We start from the raw sequence: 13,598 nt of genomic DNA, 5'->3' as shown, positions 1-13,598 counted from the left end.
CTGTCATTGCACTTATGACTGTTACGGCTCCAAGAAGGATGCAGACCCGTTAAGAGTGGGTCTGGAGCAGGAAGGGAAGGCGGCCGCTCTTGTAGCGCTCCACGTTAATGACTCCCGCAGAGCAGCTCAGCTCCGCCGGTGCCGATAGCTACCGACCCCTCGGGTCGGCCCCGTCTTCTCCCGAGCGCCCTCCGAAAACAGCCGAACCCGCCCGGCGCTGGCCGCGTCCCTTCCCGAGCGCCGTCCGGAAACAGCCGAACCCGCCCGGCGCTGGCCGCGTCCCTTCCCGAGCGCCGTCCGGAAACAGCCGAGCCCTCCCGGCGCTGGCCCCGCCCTTTCATCGGCCCGCCCCCCCGCGGCACCCGTAGTCGGCGCGAGGGTCGCGCCTGCCCCGCGGTCGGAGGTCGCAGCAAGATGGCGGGCGTGCCGGCCGTGCGCATCAGCATCGAGTCGGCGTGCGAGAAGCAGGTGCAGGAGGTGGGGCTGGATGGCAGCGAGACCTACCTGCAGCCGCTCTCCATGTCCCAGAACCTGGCGCGCCTGGCGCAGCGCATCGACTTCAGCCAGGGCTCTGGCTCCGAGGAGGACGAGCCGGGTTCGGCTGGCCGCGCCTGGGCCGAGCCCGGCGAGGCGGAGGATGAGGAAGGTGAGGGGCTGCGGGCCTAAGGCTCCCAGTCAGTCGGCCTGCGGCCGGAGCTCTCCCGCCGGGCTGTGGCTGATGCTTGGCCTGCAGCCCACTGGTGCCTGGGCCTGGCGTCTTCCCGTGGGTGCCCGCGATTGGCGGTGGATCGCGATATTCGTGATCGAGTCCCAGTAAATCACTGTAGTAGAGTGGAAAAAGGTAGATGCGGGTATAGTGCTGATAAGTTGTATTTCATGTCTTTATGATCTCTCTCTGGTGTAAGGACAAGCCTTCCACTGTATGTTTTTAAAGTCTTTTGTTTCCTTTTTTTCTGTTCTGCTTTCAGGGTTGGTAAAGTTTCAGCCATCCCTCTGGCCCTGGGATTCGGTGAGGAACAACTTGAGAAGCGCCTTGACTGAGATGTGTGTGCTGTATGATGTTCTAAGCATTGTGAAGGATAAAAAATTCATGACTCTAGATCCAGTTGTGCAAGATCCCCTTCCTCCAAAACAGGTATGCTGTACCTAGTTATATAGCTTGTGTGGCTTGATACTAAGGTTTTATTTCAGAGGGTATTTTTTTGTGTATGATGAATGTGCGGTTTAGTCAAGTGTTCCCTGTGTTGTGCTGGCACAGTGCTGGATGGGTGAGGGTGAGGCTGATTTCAAAGGCATCCAAATGTGATTTATGGGTGTATAATGCGGGTGTGAAAGTAATCCTAAATAAGTTACTGAACATCCAGCAAAAAAAGTTATTAGCCACAGGATCATAGAATGGTTTGTATTGGAAAGGACCTTAAAGAGCATCCAGTTCCAGCCATCTGCCATGGGCAGGGATGCCTCACACTAGACCATGTCACGCAAGACTGTGTCCAGCCTGGCTCTGAACACTGCCAGGGATGGATCATCCACAGCTTCTCTGGGCAACCTGTTCCCATGCCTCACCACCCTCATAGTAAAGAATTCCTTCCTTATGTCTAACCGAAGCCTCCCTTGTTGAAGTTTGAACTCATTACCCCTTGTCCTATTACCATAGCTCTTGGGGGAGAGTCCCTCTCTGGTATTCTTGTAGGCCCCCTTCAGATTCTGGAAGGCTGCTAAGACGTCTGTGTCAGTGAGCTTTCACTAGCAATAGTTTTTGAGACTTGAGGTGCGAGTGGCTTATTCTCTCTTTTTTCTGTGACTAGAATCCTCAGTTTCTACAGTTGATTTCAAAAAAGAAGTCCTTAGCTGGAGCAGCTCAAATCCTGTTGAAAGGCGCAGAAAGATTATCCAAATCAGTAGCAGAGAACCAGGAAAATAAGCGACAAAGAGACTTCAACTCTGAACTGCTGAGACTGAGACAACACTGGAAGCTGAGGAAAGTAGGAGACAAAATTCTTGGTGATCTGAGCTACAGAAGTGCAGGTAAACAAGCAGAACAAGCAGAGCGTCTTTTGTTTTTTTCTAGAATGGCTATTTATACTTCTGTGTGTTTTTTTTAACTGGAAAACCAGATAGAATAGCTCTAATAATAACATAATTTAAGGCAAGTTTATTCTAATCATGAGACAAGATTGTAAGAGGAGGGAACTTGTTTTATTATCAGGAAAAATCTTGTGCCATCCTTCAGCCAGAAAGTGATTTCAAAGGCTGTGTAGGTTTCTACTACAGATTGCTTTGCAGAAACAATTCTGTACCAACAATATAGTTGATCAGTTGACAGGTAGACCTTGTAATCTTTGGCTTTTATCTACATTTGGCCTGTAAAGCACTTAAAAAAAAATGAGGAGTGTGTTGCATTTTCCTGTGAACAAAGATCATAGAATATGTCAAGTTGGAAGGGACTCATCATCACATTTTAGGTAGTCCTGCTGGGACTACCTACATCTAAACCATGTGACTAAAGAGTGTCACTGAAGGTAGTAACTTAAATCTGCCCTCTTTCATTTTAAAACCATTCCCCCTTATCCTGTCCGTTTGGCCCTTGTTAAAAGTCCGGCTTTCTTGTAGTCCTTTTAGGCACTGGGAGATGCGCTAAGGTCTCCCCAGAGCCTTCTCTTCTCAAGGCTGAACAAGCCCGGCTCTCTGAGCCTGTCTCCTTAGCAGAGCGGCTCCAGCCTTTTGAGCATCTTTGAAGCAAGTCCAGAGGAGGCCACAACAGGTCCACATCCTTCTTATTTTGGGGGCCCAAGAGGACAGAGGACTGCAGGAGGGGTTTCATGAACTGACTAGAGGGGTAGAATCACCTCCCTGGACCTGCTGGTCGTGATGCAGCCCACCATGTGATTGTCTTTCTTGACTGCAAGCGCACACTGCCGTCTCATGTTGAGCTTCTTGTCGGCCAACACCCCCAAGTCCTTCTCCTCAGGGCTGCTCTCAATCTGTTCTCTGCCCAGCCTGTATTTGTATTTGGGATTGCCTGGACCCAGGTGAAGTACCTTGCACTTGGCTTGGTTGAACTTCATGGGGTTGGCATCTGCCTACCTAACAAGCATGTCAAGGTCCCTCTGGATGGCATTCCTTCCCTCCAGCGTATCAACCGAACCACACAGCTTGGTGTCATAGGCGGACTTGCTGAGGGTGCATCAATCCCACTGTCCATGTCACCAACAAAGATGTTAAACAGCACTGGTTCCAATAACAAAGCCATACAGAATGCCACATGTCACTGGTCTCCACTTGGACATCAAGCCATTGACCATAACTCCTTCAGTGTGACCATCCAGCTAATTCTTTATCCACCAAGTGCTCCATCCATTGAATCCATGTCTCTGAAGCACAACTATGGAGTTTTGGAGACTTAGAAAATACATAGTCTTCCAAAACAGATGTATGAGCTTCATGTTTTCAGAAGATGCTTTATACAGAGTGTGTATGTTCTTGTCTTTCTTTCTTAGGTTCCCTTTTCCTTCATCATGGCACATTTGAGGTGATAAAGAACACTGACATTGACCTGGATAAAAAGATACCTGAGGATTACTGTCCTTTGGATGTTCAAATTCCAAGTGATTTAGAGGGATCAGCCTATATCAAGGTTTGCCAGAGAGACTTTAATAATGTAGTTTGGGTTTTGTTTTGGTATTTGTGTGCTTGCAACAAAGAACAAACATCAAATAACGTTCTCTCTTTCATCCAGGTTTCTATTCAGAAACAAGCTCCAGACATTGGTGACCTTGGGACAGTTAACCTCTTTAAGAGACCCATGCTAAAACCAAAACCAGGTATAACTAGCTGTATGTTTTTTGAACATGTTCTCAAGAAATGGGTTTGTGTACAGTGTTTATTTGAAAATCTTAGCATATAGTTGAAACAAAATTACTAGGATTGTGTTGTAAGTATTCTGGAGCACCTTTTGTTAGGTATCGGGAAAAATTTCTTTACTGTGAGAGTGACAGAGCACTGGAACAGGTTGCCCAGGGAGGTTGTGGAGTCTCCTACATTGGAGATATTCAAGACCCGCCTGGACAAGTTCCTGTGTGATGTACTCTAGGTTACCCTGCTCTTGCAGGGGATTTGGACTAGATGATCTTTTGAGGTCCCTTCCAACCCTTGGGATTCTGTGATTCTGTGATTGGAAGTTAGCATGAAACCAAAAGCAAACTGAGGTATTGTGTTTCATCCAGTTACATCCCATTACTTCAACAAACTGAATGTCCAATTGTTCACTCGTAACTTTGGCCAAAATGTGGAATTTGTTTCTGTGCCTCATTTGTTTTCTCTGGATCTGAAACTGCTGGCATTATGTGCACTCGTTACCAATAGCTCACCTGGCAGGTGAGGATTGAGTCATTTGCTATGTACCCTTATTGAAAGCTGTACTTTTTTGGGATTAAAATTTCATCCTTTACTCTTCAGGATTAAAGGAACTGACAGGGGTTTATTTCACAATGGTCTGTGACACAGATACTTGTGCTGTCTTGACCATAGACAGGATGCTGTACTATACAGATATTTCATATGGTATTGAGGGTACAGCATAGAGCTTATGTGCTTACCCAGACCAGAATCTTCCAAGAATTTGGGCCCTATAACTCCTGTGAAGGCACATACATGCCCTTACCATTATTTGGTGGTTCACTTTAGAGTGAATTTAATAAAGCTAGAAGTATCATTGAAAGTAAATTACAACTTAAGCAGAGCTCACAAAAGGTCTGGAAATGTCATGGACAGTTCCAGTTGGGAGCTGCAATTCACAGTATACATATATGTAAGGTAACACTAATGCATTTTTCTGCTCCATTTGGACAGAAGCTACTGACTACTGTACCTTAGCAATTACTCATAACTACTGAAGTGTCTGGTATCTGAACAAAAAGGTAGCTTTTTCTTACCCTTTCCTTGTATGAACATTGGTTTATATTTTTCAGGCTCTCCCCACTGGCAGACAAAGTTGGAGGCTGCACAGAATGTTCTTTTATGTAAAGAAATCTTTGCCCAGCTCTCACGAGAAGCTGTTCAAATTAAATCCCAGATTCCTCACATTGTTGTGAAAAATCAGATCATCTCCCAGCCTTTCCCAGGTAGGAAACTTTGTAAGACTTCTTAACCTGTTATTAGCTTAAACATGAACTGAAATTCTGATTGGTGAGACCTTTTTAAATGCTCTGCTCTTAACGACAACAAAAAAAGGAACCTTGTTTTTTCAAAGGTTTTGAAAAATCAGAATTTCCCAGAATGGGAATTTTGGTTGCTAGTTGTAGAAGTATCCAATTAATGCACTTTGGTTTCTAATTTACTCACATTTTATTGTGTGGAGTTTGGATTGTTTTACTTTGTGCTTGGTTTTTGTCAGTAGCACTTAAAAGCTGTCAACTGTATTACAGGGAGAGGGTGAGCAGGTGGCTGTGTGGTGCTGGACTTAAACCACAACATGTGTGCACATTACAGTTTGGAGCTGTGGATAAATCAGTGCTGCTGGATTGGGTGCAGGTGGAATTTAAGACTTGAATTAATGGGTCTTGAAAAGAAGAGAGGCCAATACTTTTCAGTGAGGATAATTTAAATAGCATGAAGGTGGCTCAGAGTTGGCTGGTGAATCCTCTGTTCTTACAAGGGGTACACAGCTGATGATATCATGTGAAGAATATGTTTCTGGATTGCTTCAGATTTATAGGATGGTAAATCATTCCTTCTTTGGGGAAGGAATAGGGTCCTGAAGACTCTTCTTTTTGTTTGGGGTCGAGTCATAGAAAATGATGTGAAACCTACCTAGTAGTGAGTAGCTGGCCTGTCAACACTTCAGTCAGTGGCGAGTCTTACCTGCCTTTGTTGCTGTGCTCTCCAACATCATTCTTTGATTTTCTGATTATGGTGAGTACTGGTTGTAGAAATATTGATTATAATACATGAAGAAAAGCAGTTCTCAGTAGCCACTGTGGAAATTGTCTGTGTCCTGATATGTTTTGTGTTTTTTAATCTGCTTTGTACAGGTTTACAGTTGTCTATTTCTCTGTGTCACTCTTCCAATGACAAAAAGTCACAAAAGTCTGTTTCCGAGAAACAGAATCCTGATGATCATCTTTATGTTCTGGAACATAATTTGCATCAGCTTATCAGAGAGGTAATGCATTTATGGTCAAGTACTGAAGATGTTTTGGGCTTTTGGAGTCTTCTACATGGCATGCAGCCCTGTTATAACAACAGGGTGCCACTAGAGGCCAGTCGCTTTCTATCCATTGGTGTGAGGCACCATTCTGTTCAGTTCTAGTGTGTAGAGGTAGTTAGGGAGTTCCAGTTAATGCTTTCATGGAATGCCGGTTCCTTACTTAACCTCAGGCCTGGTGTTCCATTCAGAAAAGCTGTGCAAGGTTTTACCAGTACAGCTCATCAGTTTCCCTTTTTCCTTTGTGTCTAATTGGTGCTTGTCAGGTACTTTAAGTGAGCATCAAGGAAGAACAATCGATGACCATAATAACTTTGCTTCTTTTGAGGTCCACTTTTTTGCTTCAGTGTCTTAGATTCAGAAGGATGTGGGGTAGGAAGCTGAGCTTTCGTCTATTCAGGAAAGGAGCATAATCTTAGATGCAGTTGTGAAACCATGTTCCAGAGAGTGTTCATCTCCTTAGAGGCACAAGTCATGCAGTCATGTGGACTAGTCTAGTGTTCCAAGCACTGAACTGGGTTTCCTGAGCCCAGCGCCCAGCTCTGTGAGTTTCCTTTCTTAACTTGGAACCAGATGTTAATTTTTTTGTACCCCTTTTTATTTCTAAAATAGTTCCTTTATTTTTTGTTTGACTATCCTGTCTGTCTCCAGAGATGTGTATGAGGCAGACTTACTAGTAGGAGCTACTGCCATACTACCAAACCTTTGTTAGCTAGCACATGTTTTTAAACATCACTTCCCATAAGGTTTGAAAGGGATGCATAGACAGGGGAGGCAAAGTATGAGTGGAAAGCTGCTTTAAAGTGCTGTCAAATTTATAAAGTAAAAATGTTGCACTTTTGGAAAGTATGTATATGTAAAACACCTGACGTGAAGCAGCATATTATAGTATATATATTCTTGCAGATGCATCATTTGGGCACTTCCTTTCATAACTTTGTTTGTTGCAGTGTCACAAGCAAACCCTGAGCTCAACAGTGATGCCACATCCAGCTAGTGCACCTTTTGGCCATAAGAGAATGAGACTTGCAGGACCCCAGGCTTTTGATAAAAATGATATCAGTTCTTTACAGTCAAATGAAGGCCTTCTGGAAAAGATAATAAAGCAGGCAAAGCACATCTTTCTGAGACGCAGGTAGGTCACAAGCTGTTCTTGTTGCAATTAAATGTACCATTATGTAGAATACAATTGATTTTTTTTTCAGTGTTCTTAGAACTAGTAGCTACTTCCTTCACTGTTAAAATAGTCTATTTTTAAGTACTAGGAACCAATAACACATCAGGAAATACGAGCAATAAGCAGTTGGCTAGTAAAAAAGAAAAGGAATGGGGTTTCTTAGAGATCTCTGTGACAGCTCTCACAGCTGCTGATAATTGTCCCTACTTTTCTGAAGCTGCATAAATCTTTTTTAGTATTCTTTCCTGTGCAGTAGCTCATTAGCTCATTCTAAGTAATACCACTTCAGTACTGCTGCTGAGTGCATGTGACATGTACCAAGTAAACAGGTGCTCCATTAGCACCAAAGTGGTGCTGAAGTAGAACTTTGTTTCACACAGTTTATTAAATTTCCTTTTTTATCTTTCTGGTGTGCCACCAAAAGAAAACCTAACAAACTTATAACCTCCTCACTTCCTTTAATCCAGATAAGAGCTCAAGCTGTCTAGATAACTGTACATGATTATGTCTTTATCTTCTAGAACTGCTCGAACCATAGACAGTCTGGCCAGCCGTATTGAGGATCCCCAGATTCAGGCCCACTGGTCCAATATAAATGATGTTTATGAATCCAGTGTTAAAGTTCTTATAACTTCTCAAGGATATGAACAAATATGCAAGTATGTATGAAAGTGCCTGTGCCTTTCTAGTTGTAGAAGCATGCAGCAGTGTCAGAGCGTGTTCAAGTTGGGTTTTACAGCTTTAGGTTCTCTTCAGGCAGACAACTAGGAACCCCTTATTTCTGTGTGAGTGTTTGGTTTTGAGTTGTGGGGGAACAGCCACCCTAAGAGAATCTTCACCCAGTTTAAACTTTAAGGAAGAAACTGAAGTTCTTAACCAGCACATTTCCCTTTCAATGTGGGAATTGAAGGTGAAACTGGCTGTTTAAGGGAGGGTGGGTTGCTTTGTATAGAGATAGATGAATATAAGGTATCTTTGTATGTGCTGGATTCTGAACTTCCAGTCTGGTCATGGACAGCTAGTCAGTGCTCAGTCCTAGCTCTGTTGCATAGCTACTGAAATGTGGAACTTATGTAATTCATCCCCTTAGTTACACACTGTGTCTTCAAAATAAGAGATTTCATATGCCAGAAATGAATGCATGCTGACCAGCAGTGAATGATCCAGTGTCTTCACAGTGGATGACCCAGCTGTTCTTATTACATTTTCTACTTTGAGCTTTTCTACTTTGACCCAGCTGTTTTTTCTACTTTTCTACAGCCCTCTCTGGCTGTGTACACACTGTGGAGCAGACTGTGGTCATTGGTGCGATTTGCAGTCTTAACTTCCAGAGTACCTGTTCTGCCCAAGTGTTGGCTGTAGGTTAGAACAAGCCCCAAGTACACACCATTTTCCTCTGCTCCCCTGCAAGAAAACTCGAGCACAGTGCCATGCAGGAGCTGTGAGGCCCCTCAGGAGGTTCCTTGACCTAAGCAAGCAGTGGACCATATGTGGGAACAGACCACAGAAGATGTTCCCTGCAGTAGAGGGAGCTATTATGAGGGGTGAAACTGAAATATTTAGAGTTGCAGCCTTATTCCATAGGCTTTGCACTATGCTCATCTTAGAGTTGTCTGGAGGAGTTCTGTGCTCTTAGTTTCCTGTTTTCTTAAGGAAATGTAATGCATTTTGAACAAATGTGCATCTTGTCTTCAAAGATCCATTCAACTACAGCTGAACATTGGAGTTGAACAAATCAGAGTTGTGCATAGAGATGGAAGAGTTATTACATTATCCCATCAAGAGCAGGAATTGCAGGATTTCCTTTTATCTCAGGTAGATTCATATACATTCTTCTTCCTTTCTTGTAATGTTTGGGAAACAGAAGAAGTTAGAATCTTACCTTTATCTGTGTAGAAAAACTTTATTTAAAGATAGTGAAAATAGGAAGGTAGGTGACTGAATTTTTCAGTATGTTTGTGTAGTGTCTTTAGCAACTGAAACTAAAATACAATGCCAGGTTTTACTAAGGTCAGTAGTAATAATAATTTTTCTCCTCCCATTTGAAATACATTTTTTTATGCTATTCATCATGAGAACACTTAAGATTTTTGCTTACTTCAGGACAAGTCAGTGAGAGTCATAGCAGACAATAAGGTACTCAATATATGAAACTTACTGCAACCAAGACCTGTCTAGAGATCTTAATGAGCCCACAATTACTGTGGTTTCAGCATTGTCTTGTTAATGTTCACTTTGCATCAGCCATTACTAAATCAGCTGATATTTGAATGAATATGAATGTTTTCTTAATTGCTTAGAGCAAGCTGCTGGTTTTAGTTAGAAGTGACTGTGTCCCTACTATGCATTATAAATAGTCAAAGTACAGGTCTTTAATAACAGTGGTTGACCTGTTGCAGTTAGTGAAACTCCACGACACAGAAAACAAGTTGAAACAGATTCTGCTGAAGGCACCTTTTTGGTGAAGTGTTTTCAGACTTGTTCACAGAGAACTGCTGAACAGTGCTAGCTATTTCTTTGTTACAAGTGTGAAGTCACGATACAGAAAAATGTTAGCATTTAAACTTCTAAGCTGTTAAAGCTCAATACTTGCACTTGAGCATTAGTGGGAATAATCAGGCACCTGAGAACCACAACTTTTCTTTCCCAGAGTGTGCTGTGAGAATAATATCACAGATTTTATATATTTTTCCAGCAGAAGTCTCATTTCCATTCAAAGAAAGAATTATTTCCAAGCCCTGTTTGTATCACTTGAATTAGTTCTTGAGACCTAAATAAAGGCTTTTGTAACTTGAAAGCAATACTTAAATAAATTGCAGAAGCCCATATAGCTGTGAAAGATTTATCTAACTGCATAGTGTGCTTAATACAGTGGTCTTCTCTGTGTGCAGAAGAAAAGAAGTTGGGTAAAACCAGGAATCAATTATTTCTGTGGCGTGCAAATACTGACCAGAAGATGAACCTCTTGTTACCTTTCAGATGTCACAGCACCAAGTCCATGCAGTTCAGCAACTTGCGAAAGTTATGGGATGGCATGTGCTGAGTTTCAGTAATCATGTTGGTCTGGGACCGGTGGAGAGCATTGGCAATGCATCAGCAATAACTGTAGCATCACCAAATGGAGACTATGCCATTTCAGGTAGTGTCTTCTCTTGCGAATGTATGGAAAATCTTAACATTAAGTGAATTCTACAGGGTTTGTATGTCTCTTTCTGGGAGAGTCTCTTGAATTTCATTGAATAATGTAAATTTATAGCAAAATATTCTAGAAGCAATCTCTTTTGTGTATGCAGTTGACACCTAAATAGTATCAATACTTTGCTCAGTAAGCCATGTAATATAAACCTGATTTAGTTTACAAAGGCTTGAAACTATTTCTTAGAATTAGCATTGAAAAGCCAGATTACAGAAACCATTAAGATCCTGAGAGAAGGGAACAAGGCAAACAACACCATCACAGCTGTGGACTTAATGAAAACAAATGTTGGTCTCTTCAGGGATCTTCTTGGAAGAATCCTATGGAATACCATCCTATGGGGTGGAGGGAAAAGGGGTGTGAGAGAGTTGTTTCTTTTTTTTTTCCTAAGTATCACATCTTTCAGGTTCAAGAATGGCCATTTCTTTGTGCAGAAAGTTGTGCAAAGGTGACCAAAGATCTGTGTGTATGAACAGGGAGCTCATAACTAAACTCATGACATAAAAAGGAAGCTGCAAGTGATTATAGGCAGGACCAGTTACTCTGGAAGATAGACTATCCAAACATGCATTGATGTGGATAGGAAGGCTAAAGCCCATCTGGAGTTGAATCTGGTGGGGAATGTATAGGGCAACAAGAACTTCAACAGGTAGGTCAGCAGCAAAAGGAAGACTAGGGGAAATATGGGCCTGCTGGTAAATGGGGAGGGGACCTGGTGGCACAGGACATGGAGAAGGCCAAGGTACACAATGTCTTCTTTGCTTTCATCTTAAGACTGGACTTCAGGCATCCCAGGTCCCTGAGACCCATAGGAAATTTTGGAGCAAAGAGGGCATACACAAGTTCATGGGACCAGGTGGGATGTATCCATGAGTGCTGAGGGAGGCGACTTATATCACTGTAAGGCTGTTCTTGATGACCTTTGAAAGGTCATTGTGATCAGAAATGATTCCCAAGGACTGGAAGAAGGTAGATGTCACATCCTGTATTTAAGAAGGAGAATCTGGGGAACTAGTCTGGTCAGCCTCACTGCAATTACTAGGGAGATGTGGCAAAAGCCAGCCCCATGAGCAGTTTACAAACTGTTAAGGAAAAGGTGATGATAATGATGGGGAGTAATCACCATTGATTTATGAAGGAGAAATTATGTTCAATCGGCCTGATTGTCATCTCTTTGTGGAAGGTTGGCTTGGTAAGTGAGGGAAGAGCTAACTGTTATATCCCCAACTGCTTATGTAAAATACAAACACAGACACGCACCACCACCCAACATCACAGCACAAAAACCTGTCCAAGCCAAGTCTTGTGGAATTTTGTGATTAAAAGTAACACCTATCCTGAGTGACTCCATCGCTCTCCATCTGATGTAAATCCACTAGAAATATCTTTTTGGTCACGGTTTTCAGCAGAATGGTGGGAATACATCCAAGGTAAGATTTGGCCAAGAAGCCCTTTGCCCTTCCTAGCATCATTAGGGAAAAATAAATGCGTTTGTAAGCTGTATGTGTATGGGGGTTATGTCAGATGTTTCTCTGGTGTGCTCTGACCAGAACATGCAGTGCTAAAGCAACAAAATCAGAGAGAAATGGGAGACCAGAAGGAGAAAATTCAAAGAGAAAACATTAATAATAATTAAAAGGTAATTTCCCTTGTTTGCTTTCAGCATGTTTGGAATTGAGTAGGAGTAATGTATAGCATACATGAGGAAGGATGTTTAATATGAGGAATTCTTACAGTATAAAAGTGCTCACACAATCTCTGTTCATTACAGTGCGTAATGGCCCAGAAAGTGGCAGCAAAGTTATGGTTCAGTTTCCACGGAGTCAGTGCAAGGATCTTCCCAAAGGCGATGTGCTGCAGGACAACAAGTGGAATCATCTTCGAGGGCCCTTCAAGGAAGTACAGTGGAATAAAATGGAAGGGCGGAACTTTGTCTATAAAATGGAACTCCTGATGGCTGCCCTAACTCCGTGTTAATAATCCATCTGCCTCTCCCTGCGGCTTGGAATCATCACTGAGCTGCATACAATCACTGCTGAGCAGCAAAGGGAAATGGGAGCTATAACACAATGCAAGAAAGCAAAGCCAAATGTATTTCCTGTACAAATATGTTCATTGTACTGTTTCTAATAAAACTTTTTTCAATAACATCTAAAATAAACTTCTGGGAAGGTTCGTTTCAGCTCTTTCTTTGCAGATTGCTGTCTAAAGTAGCAGAGCTGAGTCACTGATGTATTTTTCTTTTATTAAATCAGTTCAGTAGTTCTTTGCTATATGAAAGGTGTCTGCTCAGAGTCATTCCCTTCCCTCTCATGCTCCTACTTTTCTCAGCAGATCTTTTTGTAAGTATTACTGAGAGATGAAAATTACTAGAATGGAATTGTGCTATTGTGAAGCCTTAATGGCTGGGACCACAAGGAATGGCTGTCTTGGGGGAAGCTAACGGACTCGTTTGATGAGAAGTGGGACAGCAGAGGAGAAGCAGAGCTCTCTTGTCAAAAATTAAGGCTAAAGAAAGCTGGGTGACATTCTTGAGCTGGAGTTTGAACATGGATGTGGCTTCTGGGTGATCCATTTCTTTTTTGAGAGATACATTTGATGGCAATTCTTGAGAGCGCTACGAAGTCACAGCTTTTGGCAAACATCTTTCTGATGGCTACAGGTGAGCCTGTGCGGTTGCTGGTTACTTTGCTTCTGTTTTCTGTCCTTGTTTTTTGCAGGTATGTAGAAGGAAGGGTCTTACTCTGCTTGCAAGACTCTGACAATTGGAGTTTGGGTATGACATTTCTAAATTCATGTCCGGATAGCAGCAGGTAACTCACGCAGTACCCCTTGCATCCCCACAGATTGGTTTGTTTGCTTGTTTGGGTTTTTTTCCTGCACTGTCGTTTATCATCTGGGGAAACAACAATATCCTGAAGATCAGCTCTTGAGTTCTTTGAAAATAAAAGTAGTCGCATTTTTGTCTCTTGGTTGTGCTTGTAGCCTTCTTGAAGCTTCTAGTAAGGTATTGCACAAAG

The 13,598-nt window shown here is 42.7% G+C and overlaps 1 protein-coding gene across 1 annotated transcript; it reads left to right on the top strand.

Moving 5' to 3' along the window:
- Positions 1 to 375: 375 nt before the first annotated feature.
- Positions 376 to 12,754, top strand: MED17 (mediator complex subunit 17). The gene is made up of 12 exons (XM_057399840.1): positions 376 to 646; positions 969 to 1,135; positions 1,809 to 2,028; positions 3,501 to 3,637; positions 3,740 to 3,824; positions 4,971 to 5,123; positions 6,033 to 6,163; positions 7,156 to 7,340; positions 7,904 to 8,041; positions 9,080 to 9,197; positions 10,362 to 10,521; positions 12,350 to 12,754. The coding sequence occupies exons 1-12, from the start codon at positions 415 to 417 to the stop codon at positions 12,553 to 12,555; spliced, it is 1,932 nt and encodes a 643-aa protein (XP_057255823.1). The 5' UTR covers positions 376 to 414; the 3' UTR covers positions 12,556 to 12,754.
- Positions 12,755 to 13,598: the final 844 nt, after the last annotated feature.

Source organism: Pezoporus wallicus, unplaced genomic scaffold (assembly GCF_028554395.1).
Source record: "Pezoporus wallicus isolate ANWC-B61680 ecotype Strahan unplaced genomic scaffold, APGP_CSIRO_Pwel_v1 scaffold_6446, whole genome shotgun sequence".
NCBI classification, from domain to species: domain Eukaryota; kingdom Metazoa; phylum Chordata; class Aves; order Psittaciformes; family Psittacidae; genus Pezoporus; species Pezoporus wallicus.
Note: the sequence above shows the minus strand (reverse complement) of the source record. Positions and strands in the feature narration are given on the sequence as shown.

Bases quoted from the DNA above. Each gene is read 5' to 3' on its own strand.
- MED17 (XM_057399840.1), top strand. From the start codon at position 415: ATGGCGGGCGTGCCGGCCGTGCGCATCAGCATCGAGTCGGCGTGCGAG. The intron at 7,341-7,903 runs GTAGGTCACAAG...TTTATCTTCTAG, and splicing joins CACATCTTTCTGAGACGCAG to AACTGCTCGAACCATAGACA. The intron at 9,198-10,361 runs GTAGATTCATAT...GTTACCTTTCAG, and splicing joins AGGATTTCCTTTTATCTCAG to ATGTCACAGCACCAAGTCCA.